At 32.6% G+C, this 16,839-nt stretch overlaps 1 protein-coding gene across 1 annotated transcript; it reads right to left on the bottom strand.

The window, feature by feature from the left end:
* Positions 1–5,726: 5,726 nt before the first annotated feature.
* LOC106074715 (probable peptidyl-tRNA hydrolase 2) lies at positions 5,727–16,035 on the bottom strand. The gene is made up of 5 exons (XM_013235540.2): positions 15,881–16,035; positions 11,548–11,665; positions 9,635–9,724; positions 8,303–8,511; positions 5,727–7,539 (listed from the first exon to the last, which is right to left on the bottom strand). The coding sequence occupies exons 2-5, from the start codon at positions 11,659–11,661 to the stop codon at positions 7,338–7,340; spliced, it is 615 nt and encodes a 204-aa protein (XP_013090994.1). The 5' UTR covers positions 11,662–11,665; positions 15,881–16,035; the 3' UTR covers positions 5,727–7,337.
* Positions 16,036–16,839: the final 804 nt, after the last annotated feature.

Genomic DNA, 16,839 nt, shown 5'->3' with positions numbered 1-16,839 from the left:
GAAGATTATTTTTGTGCGTTTTGTCTGTTGGTCGGTCTGTCCGTCGCGATTAGATTAAAAAAACTAGAACTCTAAAAGCTATTGAAAATCTGTTTACACTTTAATGTTCCTCCCGTAACATCTCAATAGTTTTAAGTATCTAAAAATTGATTGTTCCGGATTTTTTTGTGCAAAACTAATCAACCCCAACAAATGTTTGTTTGCTCTTCTAATTTATATTACATTCAATTTCCATGTTTAAACGTTGCAAAAACACATTATCAATAATATGTTGTTCCGTTTTTTATGTAAATAGCATATTAATGCTAAATCAAAATCTCTATACTGACTTATATTTCATTAAGTGTAAAAATGTTCCGGATATTGTTTTATAAAGCATGAATTATGCCTAATGATTGTTTGAAATCACATAATTTACTAATATTACACTTATATTATTTGACAATGCGTCACTATAATTTGGTTATCAATATCAAATTGTTCCGTATTTTCATCTTTAAACAAATTTTAAAAATATCGACAATAGGTTGTTCAGGGCTTTAAAAAAAAAGTAATTTACTAGAATTGATTACTGAAAATTACTTTTTAGACATTTATTTTTCTTGCTAAAACATAACATAGAAGTTTTGTAATCGATAAAGAAAGTTCCGGATTTTGTTTCTTACAAATCGTCGCCAGAAATTTCCGAATTTATTTAAAAATCTACTAACGCCAAATAATTGTTTGAACTCCCTCTTCTAATTAATTAAAAAATAATCTTCTCATTTACGAAATAATGTTTTTACGGATTTTTATGAAAAATATTTTAACTCACAACTCTCTTACAGTACATTTAACTTTCTACCTTAAACATTATAAAATCTAATTATCGTTAATATTATGTTCCGATTTATAAGGAAAACAGAATCCAAACACCAAAGTAAGGTATGAAAATCTCTCCACATGGCTGTAGTACATCTAATTTTTATACGAGACCATCCAAAAAATTTAATTAACGGTATTACATTTAACTGAAATTCTCTTTTTCTTTTACTATTTATACAAACATCCGGAACAATCTATTATATAAACTTTTCAATTGTGTTCATACCTAAAAATTATTGCGATGTTTTGAAACGTAAAATAAAGGTTAATCAATTTTTAATAACTTTTAGTTGTTTTTTTATATCAAGATAACGGACAGACCGACTGACAGACAAAACGCAAAAACAATGCGGCTTTGATCCTTTTTAAATAAATTCTATTAGAACTCAGTGCACCAATGTCTATGAACCCTCGTTAAATATCTCGTGTAAATAAAGACATTTCTTTTTATGGTACCGGTACTAGCCTATTGTGAGGTAATGGAATTTTTTTTTCTTTGACGTCATATGAATGGACTCTTTAAATGTAATGTTAAAAGAACGCACTCGGTGCACCAATGTCTATGAACACTCGATAAATGGCTCGTAATGATTTTTAGTCTAGCTAGGCCGTGTGACGTAGTGTTTTTTTTTCTTTTGACGTCATATGGAATGAATTCTTTAAAAGAAATGCTAAAAGAACGCACTCGGTGCACCAATGTCTATGAACACTCGATAAATGGCTCGTAATGATGAAGGCGATTTTTATTCTAGCTAGGCCGTGTGACGTAGTGTTTTTTTTCCTTTGACGTCATATGGAATGAATTCTTTAAATGAAATGCTTAAAGAACGCACTCGGTGCACCAAAGTCTATGAATACTCGATAAATGGCTCGTAATGATGAAGGCGATTTTTAGTCTAGCTAGGCCGTGTGACACAGTGTTTTTTTTTCCCTCTGACGTTATATGGAATTAATTCTTCAAATGAAATGAAAAAAGAACTCGGTATAGTAATGTTTATTAAGCCTCGTTATGTGACTCGCGTTTAAAAAAGGAATGATATCTTGATTTAGATCTAATCTAGATTTTTTAAACTAGATCTAGATTTTTATTACAGTATATCTAGATCTGGATTTATATTCTAATTAAAATTATTCTAGATTCTAGATCTAGAATTTCTAGATCTAGTTTAGACTAAAATAGACTAGATTAGGATGTAGAATTTCAATTTCTAAACTTAAAGTGTAAAAAAAAAAGTGTAGATTTTCATTTCCAAACGTTTTGATCAATATTGTAATGTTTTAATATATTAAAACTAATCTACTATTTTTTATTTAATTTAAATTTAAATTTACGGCAAATGAATCTTTGAAACATTATTACTTTTGACCATCAAAATTAAATCACCTCTTGAATATTATTTGCGAATATGCAGATCCGACAGGGATCCGACTTCGACGGGGGCCGCCTCTGAGTTTGTGTAACACAAACTCTCTTTGTAATCTTGTTAAAAATGATTTTGGATTTTAAAAAAATAAATAAAACGAACTGAAGGTGACTCTTCAGCGATATTGACATATTTTGAAATGTCGGCTACGCATGCTCCGTCGTTGTTACAGGCGACAAGAAAGATATAATAAGTTGACATTTCTTTCGAAATTGGTATCATATTTTTTGTTTATGAAGTTGGGAAGCAACGTTGGAAAACGTTGGAATATGCCTACATGGCCTTTAACCTGACGACGAGCAATGTTTAGCCAATGCCCACATGGCATATAGATCTAGATCTGATAGTAGCCCCCCCCCCCTTTTCAAACCAAGTGGTCTAAAGACTATAGTGCAGATGGTGTAAAAGTCATGTGTCTTTGTGGCCCACAGTTAACTGTAGTGTCATGTGGCCAGCACAACGACCAACTCCTTAAAATTTCTCCAACTAATGTTAAGTACCCAAAAGAGCTGGATGGACTCAGAGGTGCCCTAAAGATTCCGAAATTTAAAGTCCCATCACCAGGATTCGAACCCTCCGGCTCGGAAGTCAAGCGCTTCAACACTCAGTCACCACGCCTCCTAGAGCTGATAGACCTATGTGATATATTATTTATAGAACACATATACATGTATAGCTCCTCCTTCGTTATCGAAGATAAGCACATTTCTCATTTCCTATTGACTCGAAGATGAATGTTAACTCCAATCCTCGCTTTAAAAAAAAAACGGCCGCATACGTGGCATGGGTAAGCTTGGTCAGATACAGATAGGCCTGCTTCTTCTCACTTGGTCACTCTTCTTGCTTCATATCTCGTGACTCTGAGACTCGCAGCTTTACGCCACGATGAGCGATCGAGAGCAAGTGCTTCCCAGCCGTGAATGTCAAAATCACACTCCTTGAAGGAGCTCTTAAATGTGTCTATATAGCATTTGTACTGACCCCTCATGGGAGCGCTTTCCTGCACACAGCTTTCCATACAGAAGTCGTTTGGTCTGGCACGCGGGCTACATGTCCCGCCCATTGAGATTGGGACCTTTTTGATGTGGCATTGATACTGTTCATTTTGGACAGCTTTCTGTATCTAGTATGTGGTCAGACCAATGCACCTAATGAATACTCATTAGACAGCGTAGGTGGAAGGAGTTTAGCTTTTTGATGTGGTGGGAATATAAGGTCCATGACTCTGATGCATATATGAGTGACAGGAGAACTACAGCACTGTAAACTTTCAATTTAGTGGATATGCTGAGTCCTCTCCATTGCCACACTTGCCCTAGAAGTCTGCCAAAAGCAGGACTGGCACGAGCAACACGGAAGTCGACCTCATCATCTAGGTTGGCGTTTACTGATATGGTGCTTCCCTGATAGACAAACTTTTTAACATGTGCTAGTTTCTGGCCACCTATAAGAATGTCTGGTTCTACGACAGATTTATTTTTATTTGGAGGAGGTTGGTGCAGCACTTCTGTCTCCAAAGAAATCTAAGCCGATTATAAGCCTACACATTTCTACGATTCTTCGATGTAACCGCGTGTCTCAGAAGTAGTAGATACTAATACTAAGTTAACCTTAGCTAAAAATAAAGGCAAAATAAAAACAACCATGTGCATCAAATCATTTTAAAGATGTAATTAAGAATGTGATACATTTCGCATGTGGACCCCCCCCCCCCCCTTTTTTTTTCGGTTTTCTAATATCCACACGCGAAGATTTGCGTTGACTTTTTTTTTACCCAAAGGAACGCTCATTTTTTAATATTAACAATTACAACTATAATGTCGCTAATGATATATTTATATTAAAAAGTAAAGCATGACCGTCATTTCACACTAGCCTATATGAGTATGTTCGTCGCACTAAAAAAATATCAAAACTTGTTTTTTTACCTGCATTAGGCATACTTATCACACAGCGCATATAATAAGATAGGCTAAGGCTATAAGACCCACAGAGACCACCTGTGAGTTTAAATTCGATAGGCCCCTATCTTCTTTACGGGAAAACACAAACTCCCTTCATTACTATTTTAGCGGAACTACGAACGCTGAAATAAACTTTTTAACAGTTTGCCAAACTTTAGAATGTTGTGCCATAGCTGGCAAAAGATAGGGACAACAAATATAAGGCTTGGTAGGCTACTTAAAAGAAATCGACACTAACAGTTGGGAAAAAGAGGCACTGGATCGATCCACAACCCACATAGTGGAGATCAAGCATAAAAGAAAGGTAGTGTATTTCAGAAGGCATACAACAGCAAAAGTAGAAAGAAAGGTGAAAGTGCAACAGCGCCTGGTGATTACAGATGCCCAACCTGTGAACGCAGCTGTGTATTAAGATTTGAACTCTTTAGTCTCATGAGAAAGTGCAAAGGTAAAAGCTCGTTTCTCGAGACATAAAAAAGGCCACAGAATGAGACTACAAAGAAACACGTGTTCAAACCAGAATAACTGAAGGATTAAATGTGGATGTTGCAGTAAACAAAAGAGTAAAAGCTTGTCATTTTCACTTCTTCACTAGCCAACTCTGGATCGGATTAACGACCTAAGTGATTCCCCTTATAGATGCGATCCCCCCATTGGATACGCCCATGTTGTTTATAACATCAGGGAAGTTTTTGTTTGCGCTTTCTTCAAAATGGTTGAAAGTATCATTAGAACTGTTTGAGGGCCCTTAGCTGTAGCTTTTGTTGGTAAATCCAGCACTGAACTCCCTCACAGATCGCCTACGAGAGAAACATGTTACAGGGGTGACAATCGAAGACAAGTACACATCTGCTTATGGAGAGATTATAGAGATATTCAAACAAACAGGATGCACGGTTTTTGCTTCTGGATTATAAATTTAATACGTCTACTTCATAATGTTTTGGTTGCACAGCATCCTTTTCTCAGGCCCATTTATAACTATAAGGAACAGAAAATAGTAGATCCATGTCCCTCGTGATACTCATCTAGGAATAGTTCTTGTTATAAGAGAGAATCTAGAATTATTATCTAGAAGTCACTTCATGGATTACCATAGTTTTGTTTTATGCTGTTGATTTTTTTCCTTTTTAAATGCTCACCTTATAGATTCTGGATCTAATTCTAGCTAATTACAAAAACAAAATGTAAAAATTAATTAAAAAAAAACAACAACAACAAAGCCTATGTAAGGGAAATAGCAACACATTTACAGCCATATATCTCAATACTGTAAGATTACTGTATATACATATATATATAAACTATAATTAATTAATTTTCTATTGACTCGTAGATCTATTCTGTTTGCAGCAATGAATAATTATGCAAAGTTTTAACTTGATCAGAGAATGAGAAGTGGGAGAAATATTTGTACTGGATAGAATAAGTGAGTTAATATAAGCTTTGTTTTAAAAAAAGAACAAAAAAAAAGCATAGTTGGAAAGCATCTCATTTTCTTCTGGATTCTGTTTTTATTTTAAATCATATGTAATTGACAGAACTTAGGTAAATTTGAATAAAATACTCATAAAAATTATCTTCAATGCTTTTGCCAAAGCTGAGATCAAGAATTTTAAGCGTTAGCCAAAATTAGTTAAGTATTTTTATAAAAGGTTACATGATCCATTTCATTACACAAGCTTTGATATTTTTAATGTTAAGTCATTTTAAATAAAACATCACAATGTTAAAACAATAAGTTTTGATTGTACTAATTTAAGAAATGCCTTTAAAATATCCCATCCCTAACCCCATAAAATACAGTGCTGAAATACATAAACCAATGCAAATATTGCAGATAAATATGAAGTATGTGAACCATCACCTTGAAATTAGTCACAAGACATTTTGAGTTTTCTTAGGCATACTTAAATCAATTCTGATGCAGATTTCAATGCTGAAAACTGCAAGATTTGGATAAACAATTTAAGGTATGGACACTTAACTGCAGTGGTATGGACATTTAATTGTAGTCTATATCTGAAATGTGATTCCTTTAGATTTAAAACATATTATCAGACACAAATATATATTAGCAATAAAGCATAATTTTTGGATTGCTTTCTTTTTCTTTTAAAAAGTTATTTTTTTATATTTGTGATTATAGCAGGCAAAATAATTACTTTAGTCTCAACAATTAAAGTGACTGGGCATTATTAAAAAAAAAATAAAAAATATTGATTTGTAATAAATATCACCTAGTGCCATAATAACAGGCAAATGGAATTCACTTAGGCCTCACAATGACATTCTAAAGCCACACACATTTTCTTTAGCTCTAAATAGGTTCATGTGTACTATAACTTTGTTTCAGAAGGAAGTCATATATTTTTTTCTGTTGCTTTACAGAAAAAAAGAAAGCTGAAAGAGTCCCAGCAAGTTAAAGGGATTCAACATTACTTTGTCAACTATGTAATGCATCTAGGTATAACAAAGTAAATGCACTCAACAGGATTGCTATAAAAAAAAATGTTAGGGATGAGAAATCTCTCTATTGCATAATCTCTCCATAGAAATTTTCTACCTCTGAAATAATAATTTGCTGCACTAGGCTGTGCTGCAAGATTCAAAAGGCTAAAGCCTGTAAAATTACAAAGCTGATAGGAGTCCTTTAAAATCAATACAAGCCTTGTTAACCTATCCAAAAAAAAAAAAAAAAAAACCCACCTCAATAGAAGGAAATAATTTCATTGCGATAACAAAATTTATAAATTAATTTTTTTTTAAAATTACAATAAATGATATCTAGTGTATTTTTATATAGACCTATATATTTTCTCTATTGTTATATCCAAAAATCTAGAATACTCTAGCAATCTGCTATAAAAACTAATACTTTAACACAACAGGCTAAAAAATGTTTATGCACCAGTAAGGTCTAAACAATTTTTCTTTAAGTGCGTAGCACTGAACAGTGTCATAATACTTCATAACAGAATAAAATAATATCATTAAGCATACTGCTTAAACCAATTCAGACATGAAGCCATTTATGTATATAGTATTTCCACAGAGACTGTAAAAGGCAATCAACAAAGATGTATCACATAAGTTTCAACTTTCCAGTTACCCTATCCACATCATCCACTTTGCCAAACAGGCCTAGGACTGTCCTTGATCCAGGTGCAACCTGTGTGTGACCTGCATCCTGCACCAAATAGTGGTCAATATGAAGTGCAGCAGCTTGAGCAGCCAGTGTCTCTAATTGTAAAGTGCTTTCACCTTTCAGTACAATTTTGGTCTCACTGAGTAAAGAAAAAAAGTTTCAATATGAGATGGAGTAAGATGAGTAAAACTCTTGAGTATAAACCTAATGGTCTAAAGTTTAAATCCCATTTTTTAAGCATTTTAATTTACTCTGGATAAATGTTATTCTTGTAAAAACACAAATTGCCAAATAGACAAATAAGCTTCTATACCATGGAACTCAAGATCCTCTAAGGAACTTTATTTATATAATACTAATAGCCAAAAAAGCTATTATTAAATAAAATATAAAAATATATAATTTATTGGTTTCCATTATTGCATAAAGGATATGTCCATAAATTCTTTTATAAATATATCACGTTCTTTTATAAATGTATCACGTTCATGAAAGCATTTGTATCCCACTCCATCACGGAACATTTATATAAAGTTATGAAGTATGGGGAGAAACTGATAAATTGTCACTAATTAACTCCACTAAAACCACATTCACAATATTAATAAAGAATTACAATTTTTCTATGGACACTTACTATTGTCTAAACTAATCAGTACACATCTGTGTTCAGTTAACCCTCTCCCTAATACAGTTAAATAAATAACGTGATAAAAAAAATATTTTAAAAAGCTAATTTCTCACGACTTAGATATCGAAAAACTTGTTGTTTTTTTAAATGCTTAATTTGAAAGAAAAGTTAAAACAAATTTCTATATGTTTTCAAACAAACAATAAATAAAAAAACAAACCTGGTAGAAAAATCTGTTTTAATATTACAATATTGTAGCCCCAGTACTCACCCAAGATGTCCCCATGCCATTAACATTTCTGCTTTGGCTTCATCCTCTATCATATTCCTGAACAAACCTATTGACGCATGTGCTACCTGTGCAGCTATTTTACCAACACCCATGTTTAGTTCAGAGTTCACAACAAACACCATTTTAAAAGACTCGGTGGTAAGGAAATCATCCTCGTCACTGCTGTCACTTAAATTTTGAAGATCAACCTGCAATAAAATATTTAAATCACTTATCTAATGATGACATAAATAAAAGGAAAATATAACAGTACTATGTCATTATTAGACTATTAAATGTTGTATGCATACCTAATTATAATTAAAGCTGAACTCATTTGATCTCTTAATCGCATAAAAAAAAATAAAAATTAAATAACCAATGAAAATGATACATGAAAACAGAGCTGTTAGCAGGGCTTAGCTGAAAAACGTATAACTTTCTGAGTTTTAGTTTCGCAGATCACAAATGGGTTTGCATAGTCACTTACAACATTGCACTCAACCCTAATGTTCAGGATCAAAGACATTGCCAGTATTATTTATTATTAGATTAAGAATTTAGAAATTTCTCATGACAATTCAAATAGCTCTTATAATATATGCATTTGTTTTGAACAAATAGGTGGGTACCAGTACTAGTAGTTTTCAAGGTGGGTAAAGAAAAATTGTATTAACAAATGATTTTTAAATGTTCTAGACATTTTCAGGCCATGAAGGGAAATGTAACTTTAACATCTATATATATAATTCTCTACGTTGCTTAACCATGCAGGACATCATGCACGCATGTCGACTATCTAACCCAAGATGAAAAAGCCACGGAAAGATAACTCTTTTATTTCTGCAAGTCGGACTAAAGTTAACACACGTAACTTTCGCAGCTCAGAAAAAAAAAGAGGAGGGGTGGGGGAACAAGTAATCTTCTTAAATAGTGGTGTATTCTACGCCGTGGGTTGGCTCGTTTATACAAATTCTGTTACTTAGAAAAGATGTAAAAATCCTAAAAATTAGTTTTTTTGCCTTATCTATATGTAGGGAAATTTACATGCACTGGGAATCCATTAAAAAAAAAAAGCTTTTGAGCAGGGTGCTCTAGTTCCCTTGGAAGAGTGACACGAAATTGCAGATTTTTTAACATTAAACTAAGTATATGAAAAAAAAAGTCACATAATTGTATTTGAGTGATTGATTGATTTAAATATCTTCATTATACTTCAGGCATGTTTACTCTTTAAAACTAATTAAATTAACTGTGATTGGGAGAAAAACTTTTTGACTCTCATAAATAATATCAGCATTAAACTACAAATTTAGAAATGTATTATATTACCTCTAAGGGAGTGTCAAGATTTTTATCATTATTTTCTAGTAGCCATTCAGCTGCCTGATCAGCTGTTTGATTGCCAGTGTAAAAAAGGCCCTGAATAAAAAAAAATAAATAAATAAAAAGGCAAACATTAATAACACTAATAAACATTAACATGCAATATTTAAAAATTCAGTCAATAGCAATGAAATATTATTACTGATCAGTGGTGTCACTAGGGTCAGTGTCACCCGGTGCGGTAAGCTCGGGGTGTCACCTCCCCCCCCCCCAGAAAAAAATTTTCCCCTAAAAAACAAACAACTTTCTTTATGTTGAACAATAAAACTGTAAGCTAATTAATAAATTGGTTATACTCGAAAATTGGTTTTCGATTCTATTTTAAAATGTCATTGTTTTTCACATTTTATCAAATATTATTGTATAAATTAAAAATGTGTAATCATAGAATTGAGAAACCTTGAGTTGAACATATTTTTTACTAGAGATTATTCAAGAGCTCCTTAAGGAAAAGGTCTTAAATTACACTAGTGTTTCTCAGCTACTTCTGAAAAGACAAATCAAGCACTGAACAGGTTTACTTCCTGCGAAACTTCGTCAAAAAGCCTGGAATACCAACAAAGGACAAAAAATCAGTTTTGTAGATATAAAGGTAAGGTATCTTGCAACAATTTGTCCAGATTCAGGGACATGTCTAAAGCAAATCAAGCTGTTGTCTCATAACAGACGCTGGAATTATTCAACAATGATACGGATAAAAGATTAGAGTGTACCTTATCCACATTTCTCTTTCTTGTAGCCATTGACGATGTCATTAAACAGGCTGTATTCGGGTTGTCATGGCATAAATCAAACGAGATGGATTATGCAAAAGACATAGCATTACTTTGAAATACAATTAAATGTATACACGAGCTGACGGATAAAGACGCCCTCAAATTTATACATATAGGGTGCAGGTTACCCAGTTCCCGATCAACATTGGTCATACAGATCTAGAACAAATAGTAGAGTTAACCTATTTAGGCAGTGATGGAGATATATCTCATGATGTTGCATGTCGGATTGGAAAGCAGGAGCCGTCTTTCAATAAGTAGGGCCTATTTAAACAAAAAATCAATTAGCCTGGGGATTAAAATCCACCTACTCAATACAATCATTGTCCCCACGCCCATCTACGCTTCGAGGGGTGGCAGGTTGAAAAGAGACTGAGTAGGGATGGCTGAGAAGGATTCTACAAATCCTCCAGAGATAATGTTACCAATAGAGAAATCACAGGCATTCGCTGTCTAAGGGAAGAGGCGACTAGACGTCAATTGACATTTGTGAGACATATCATTAGACAAGACAAAACATGTTTACTAAAGTCAGAATTAACAAGAAAGCCGAAAAGATGAAATAAAAAACATAGCCGTCCACGTTTAACCTGGCGTCACACCTTTGTAGAAGTTCTAAATTTCGTGGGCACCTGCTGAAAAGTGGCTGTGAAAGTTGCCTTAGACTGATTTCCGTGGAGAAAGCTTGCAGCCTTATGTGTCAAATAGCGTTTGAGAGGCTTACGCCTGTGTGTTTTTCAACACATTGCAACAAAAAATGTTAGGGTCAGATAAGATGTATGAGGGAGTGCCTTAAATTCACACAAAGTTGTTCTGAGCTTCAGAAACTCTTTCTCCTGGCTTCTACAACACATAATAAAGTCAAACAGAATTAAATTAAAAAGGGTTGGGACATGTTGATATTAAACTGTGAGAGACATTCGAGGCAGTAATTTTTTTTTTAAAGTTGCATTTTGGAAAAGGCCTGCACCCCCCGCACCTGCCTCTGACGCCACTGTTACCGATTAATAGCAGTAAAATATTAAACCTTTATAATGTTCAAACTGATTATAAAGTAGCAGCTGTGTTTGAGGTACAGCTTACCTTGATTGCTGCATTTCTTGAAAATCCCAAGCACATGATTTGGGTGATAGCCTCTTCATTAGGCTGAAACAATGGCTGATTTTGTTCTGAACCTTCTTCTTTCTCAGAGGACATGGTACTTTAAAATAACAATAATAATAAAAAGTACTATTTATTTACAAATCAGGAATGAAAAAAACTCATGTTAGTAATATTAATAATCTTTATTATCCAAAATGAAATTTGTCTTACTATTTGTGCATTACACAAAACAAAACATGGTAACTATACAAAACCAAAATATACATTCATACCAGACTCACTCTTTCATTATTGTATACAACAAACAGAACAACCCATAATGACACTTACAGGGAAAGGTAAAATAAAACAACAACCATGTCCATGATGCGAGTAGGTCCTAAACAGTTTAGACATGTTAACAAACCTCAGTAACCACATGATAATTTGTGCAAGTCAAAAAGCAAATATTTGAGTGAAGTACGGAGAGATATTTTGAGAAAAGGGAATGATGAAATAGCATATTATATGTTTGATGTGCACTGGCTATTGGATTGTGGATGAATAAAGATGTACAAGTTAAGCTTCAAGTATTTAAAATATAGATTTATAAGGTAGATATAGATGCTTATTCTGAAACTTTTTGAAGATCACATCAACCATTTGCAATGGATAAAAGCACCTGTCAGAATGACTTGACTCTATTCCTGCTAGCATCCTTGGCCAACATCGTATATCACAGAATTTAAGATTTTTAAAGTACCTGTCTCATGGTAAATTTTTCAACCATATATAAACAATTTATATTTTCTTGGTGCAGTTAGACATCTATTTTAAGTTCTTTATAACCACGCGAGTTTCATTTTTGAATTGTCATTTTGAAATTTTAATAATAATAACAATATTAGATCTATACTAGTGGATGATCAATGCATACATATTACATTTTTTAATAGCAGCACTAGGATCCAACTTTTTAATGAGAGAAAATTGTCAATCTAATGCAATGAAATAAGGGACAGCACTGATAAGGGCATGAACCATGTGTTGGAGATAGTTTTGGGTGGAGATTATGTTGGTTCTTTGTATTGGTTCTTTGTAATCTTATAAATTCTGAACACAAAGAGAGCACCGCTTACTTAATTGTACTTATTTGAAAATAGAGTGTCACATTCTTCTTGGCGATATGTATATATTGTATTTGTATGCAGTCACTGCTAACTAATTTTTCTTGGGTGCTAGATCTATTACCAATCTTGAGATTACTGAAATAATAAGCTGTTTTGTGTCCAGAAAAATTTAGACTAAGATTGATTAATGATCTTAGATCTATATAATAGTAAATCTATATCCTCTAGATCTAGATAATACTAAGATTCTAGACTCAAATACTCTATACATATAACTAAACTATATTTAAAAATAGACCTAGATCTATTAAATATACTATATATAATATGTCTAGATTCTAGATCTTATATATAGCATCTAGAGATCTAAAATCAGTACTGTCAGTAGATGATAGGATAGACTATCATCCAGAATATAGATATAAATCTAGATTTAGTCAAAGATCTAGATATGGATCTAGATGATAGATCTATCATCTCTATATTATAGATTCAAGTTAGTAAATTGACCGATCCTTTTTCTAGAATGCTGTTTGAAGTGTTTGGTAAAAATTTCCACAGCTTTTAATATTTATATAGATTTATGTAATGTAAAATAACACCTTGAATTAGGTACTTCAACACTGCCATTTTTGTGCTCCCGGTTGTTTGATAAAAGCTGGTCCTCATGGTTTCGGTTGCGTCCCCGGTTACCATCGGAAAAGTGCGTAAAACCTCATTATTTTTGCACCGATCTTTTACATTAGATCATTAGAGTATCATTTTGTCAGGGGGAAAATGGCGATTCTTTGGATACCAAATTCGATGTGATTGGTTAACTTGGGTGTTTTTTAACTCTTACAGTGCGGCGTTACTCTCAGCAAGTAAATCCCGGAAAGCTTCATTTTTTTTCTATCAAAATAATTCGCACTGAAAGAGTTAAGAAGGTGTCCAAAATTAGGGTGTGTTCAAGCTATGATAGCTTTTTTTATTTTTGTTCTGTAATTATTATCGGTTAGTAATTTGTAGTATCCATATCTACATAAGAGTCACTTGAGATTATTAAGCTATTTTGGACGGCGCTCTTGGTATATGAATGCCAAAATTACCACCAAATTGAAAGTAGCCATTTTGTTATCAATTATACCAGAAGTAGATACTTATAAAATAAAAACGAAGTTTCTTTGTTTATTAATATAGATAATTAAGCAAAAAACTCATGTAGATCTAGATTTTGTTAGTCATAGTGTAACAATGGATTGGTCCTGATTGGATATAAGCTGTGAATGAATGATAGCTGTATGTGTATATTAATATATATATACGTGAGATGAAGCAATGAAATTTAAAAGCATAATAAATGAGGTATACTATAACTATAGATCTAGATCTATCTACAAAAATCTACTTGTTCCAAGTTTCAATGAATGGATTTCATTATGTTTTAATAAGACTCTTATGATATGATATTTTTATGATAATAAGTAGATCTCGATCTCTATGATGAAGTTATGTATAATCATAATGTCATAATCATAATGATAATTATAATATGATAATGATAGGTACTTTGACATCCTTACTCTACTGACCTATAAACTGCTAAAATAGCTGCTATATAGTTTTAAAACAGCATGGCTAGACTTCCAAACCCATGATGTTAGTTGATTGATTGTTGTTATTTGCTTCATTTTTTAAAAACCCATGTATGTGCTAATCTTAAAGGAGGATTCCTAAGCTTTTGAATGATACCACATTGTCAACAAATGAAAGTCGTGTTTATTTAAAAAATGTACAGTAAAGTCATAGGTAAGAATGATTTTGCATTTAATATCATTTTTAAGCAAGCTTGGTATTATTTTATTGAATTTAGACCTAGATTTATGCTTAAAGTTTGTTATTTCATTATTTTTTTAATGAAATTTTGTCCTCCAAAATAAAAAAAACTTCCCCTAACATGTTATAAATGATGCCAAATTAGGCTATTTTTTTAAATGGGTAAGTGGAAAAATTATAACTACCATAACAATCTATGACTATAATATTAAAATCAATATTTCTATTATAGAGTAGTGTTAGAAATCTTTTTTTTCTATACTTAGGTACACAAAATATAAAAGGAAATCAGCGTATTAAGCCAATTAAGGCAAGTTTGGGTCCATCCTGACGATGTTAAATGAAGTCATTTTATGATGCAGCAACATGTGGCATCAGACATTAGTAATTCTCGTTGATAATATGAAGTATAAATGATTTATAAATGCATTGTTTAACAGCTTATCTTTGATCAACCTAGTGGAGAGAATGCTATCAAGGTGTTATTTTACATTATATTTATAAATATTATAAAGCTGAGGAAGTTTCTACCAAACGGCATTCTAGAAAAAGGATCGAAGTCAATTTTCAAACATGTGAATTAGCTGTAAATCAATGTTAGATGCATGTGAGGTGAAATAATCAAATTTAAAACCATATAATGGGGTAGATGTGTTCCAAATTTCAAGCTTCTATCTATTATGGTTGTAAAGTTATGATGAGATAAACTCATAAAGATGAAAATTCATTTTTTGATCACAGTTTTTTTGACATTTTTTAACTCAGACTCAGTCCATTTTTCTACATTTACACATAAAACGACATAACTTTGCTTCTTAGATCTATCTAATCTATAAGCTATCAGCTAAAATCTATATATTATATAACATAGTGACATAGTCATAGAAAGATAAATTTGGTATCAGTATGTATCATTGTATTTGTAAACCTCTCACTCTCAGCAAGCTCTACTCAGGCTGACTCAGCCTTTGCCTCTACATAACTAGAGTCTAGATAGTTTCTGATGTTATAATTTATTTTGAATTTTTGTCAAAGTACATAAGACTAATAAAGTAATAATGATAATGCATGACATGATCATTTTTTTTTTGATGACTTGAGTTGACTTGAGACTTGCTTAGTTGTTATGACACTCCTAGTCACACTTCAGTGACTTCACTTAACAGTTAACTTAACTTGACTTGAGTTTAAAGAATAATAATAAAGTCAAGTCCAAGAAGACCAAGTCTTAAATGTCTTAATCATTAATCTAATGAATTCTAATGACTAATGAACTTAAATTAAGTTAAATTTTAAATGAAGTTAATCACAAGACAAAATTCTTTTTTTCAACAAGACTGTTACAAGTCTATGACTATATAATTTATCATCATCATGAATAGACATACCCGTTATTTTCAAATTTCAACTTTGTAGAGTCTATAAAAGAGTAGAATTAACCTATTAGATGTAAGTTGCAACATTCGCTGTTAATCATTTAATCCATCATTGTCTATGGGCGCTACCATGTTTACTATGACTCATGGACTGAAAAATATAGACTGGTAACTAAAAAATACCCAGATCTAAAACAAAATAAAGATCTAGATCAGTGGTGGCCAACCTATTACGCATGCGCTAAAAGTAGCGCATTACACGATTACAAGTGGCGCAAAAAACTTTGACAAAAGCCCAGTGAAAAAAGCAAGAGCACGCCCGCTCGTAAAAAAAAAAAAAAAAAAAAAGAATAATAATCGATTTCTAGATAAAAAGTCAGGAAATTATTACGACACACAAATCGACCAACATGATTAGAATAGTAACATGATTAGAATAGTAATCTGCACTAAAGCTGAGACTATGTTACTTTTGTGTTATTTTTAGCATCAACTGTGTCCGTGTTCATGTAGCCTATGTTGTATCTTTTCATTAGTATGAAACATCTAACATTTATGATACTGCACAGTTAAGCATTTTAGTAAGAGAAACTGCTGAAAATTTCATTATCTTTGAAGAAACTATTGGCCCAGGGGCGGACTGGTTATATGGGCAAACGGGCAAATGCCCGGTGGGCCGGTCTGGTCGCGACCAAAGACAAATTTTTTTTCAATGCAGACAACTTTAAAAAAAAAATTGACAGCAGCAAGACAAAGATGCCCGAACACGTTTTTTTTTTTAAATTATTATTACATTTAATTGTGTTTGAAATTCAACACTGTACGTATTACCATTTGCACAACGTTAGATCGTAGTTTTTGCTATGCACGAGCGGCATGGACTTCCAACACTACTTTGATGCTTCGAGGTTGTGTTTGGCCTAATCATTTTGCTGGTCGGCATGGACGTTTGATGGTACTCCCTTTTGCTT

Source organism: Biomphalaria glabrata, chromosome 17, assembly GCF_947242115.1.
Source record: "Biomphalaria glabrata chromosome 17, xgBioGlab47.1, whole genome shotgun sequence".
Taxonomy (NCBI): domain Eukaryota; kingdom Metazoa; phylum Mollusca; class Gastropoda; family Planorbidae; genus Biomphalaria; species Biomphalaria glabrata.
This window is presented reverse-complemented; position numbering and strand designations above follow the sequence as displayed.

Bases quoted from the DNA above. Each gene is read 5' to 3' on its own strand.
- LOC106074715 (XM_013235540.2), bottom strand. From the start codon at position 11,661: ATGTCCTCTGAGAAAGAAGAAGGTTCAGAACAAAATCAGCCATTGTTT. The intron at 9,725-11,547 runs GTAAGCTGTACC...TTTTTTATTCAG, and splicing joins CAAGAAATGCAGCAATCAAG to GGCCTTTTTTACACTGGCAA. The intron at 8,512-9,634 runs GTAATATAATAC...ATTTTATTGCAG, and splicing joins ATCTTGACACTCCCTTAGAG to GTTGATCTTCAAAATTTAAG.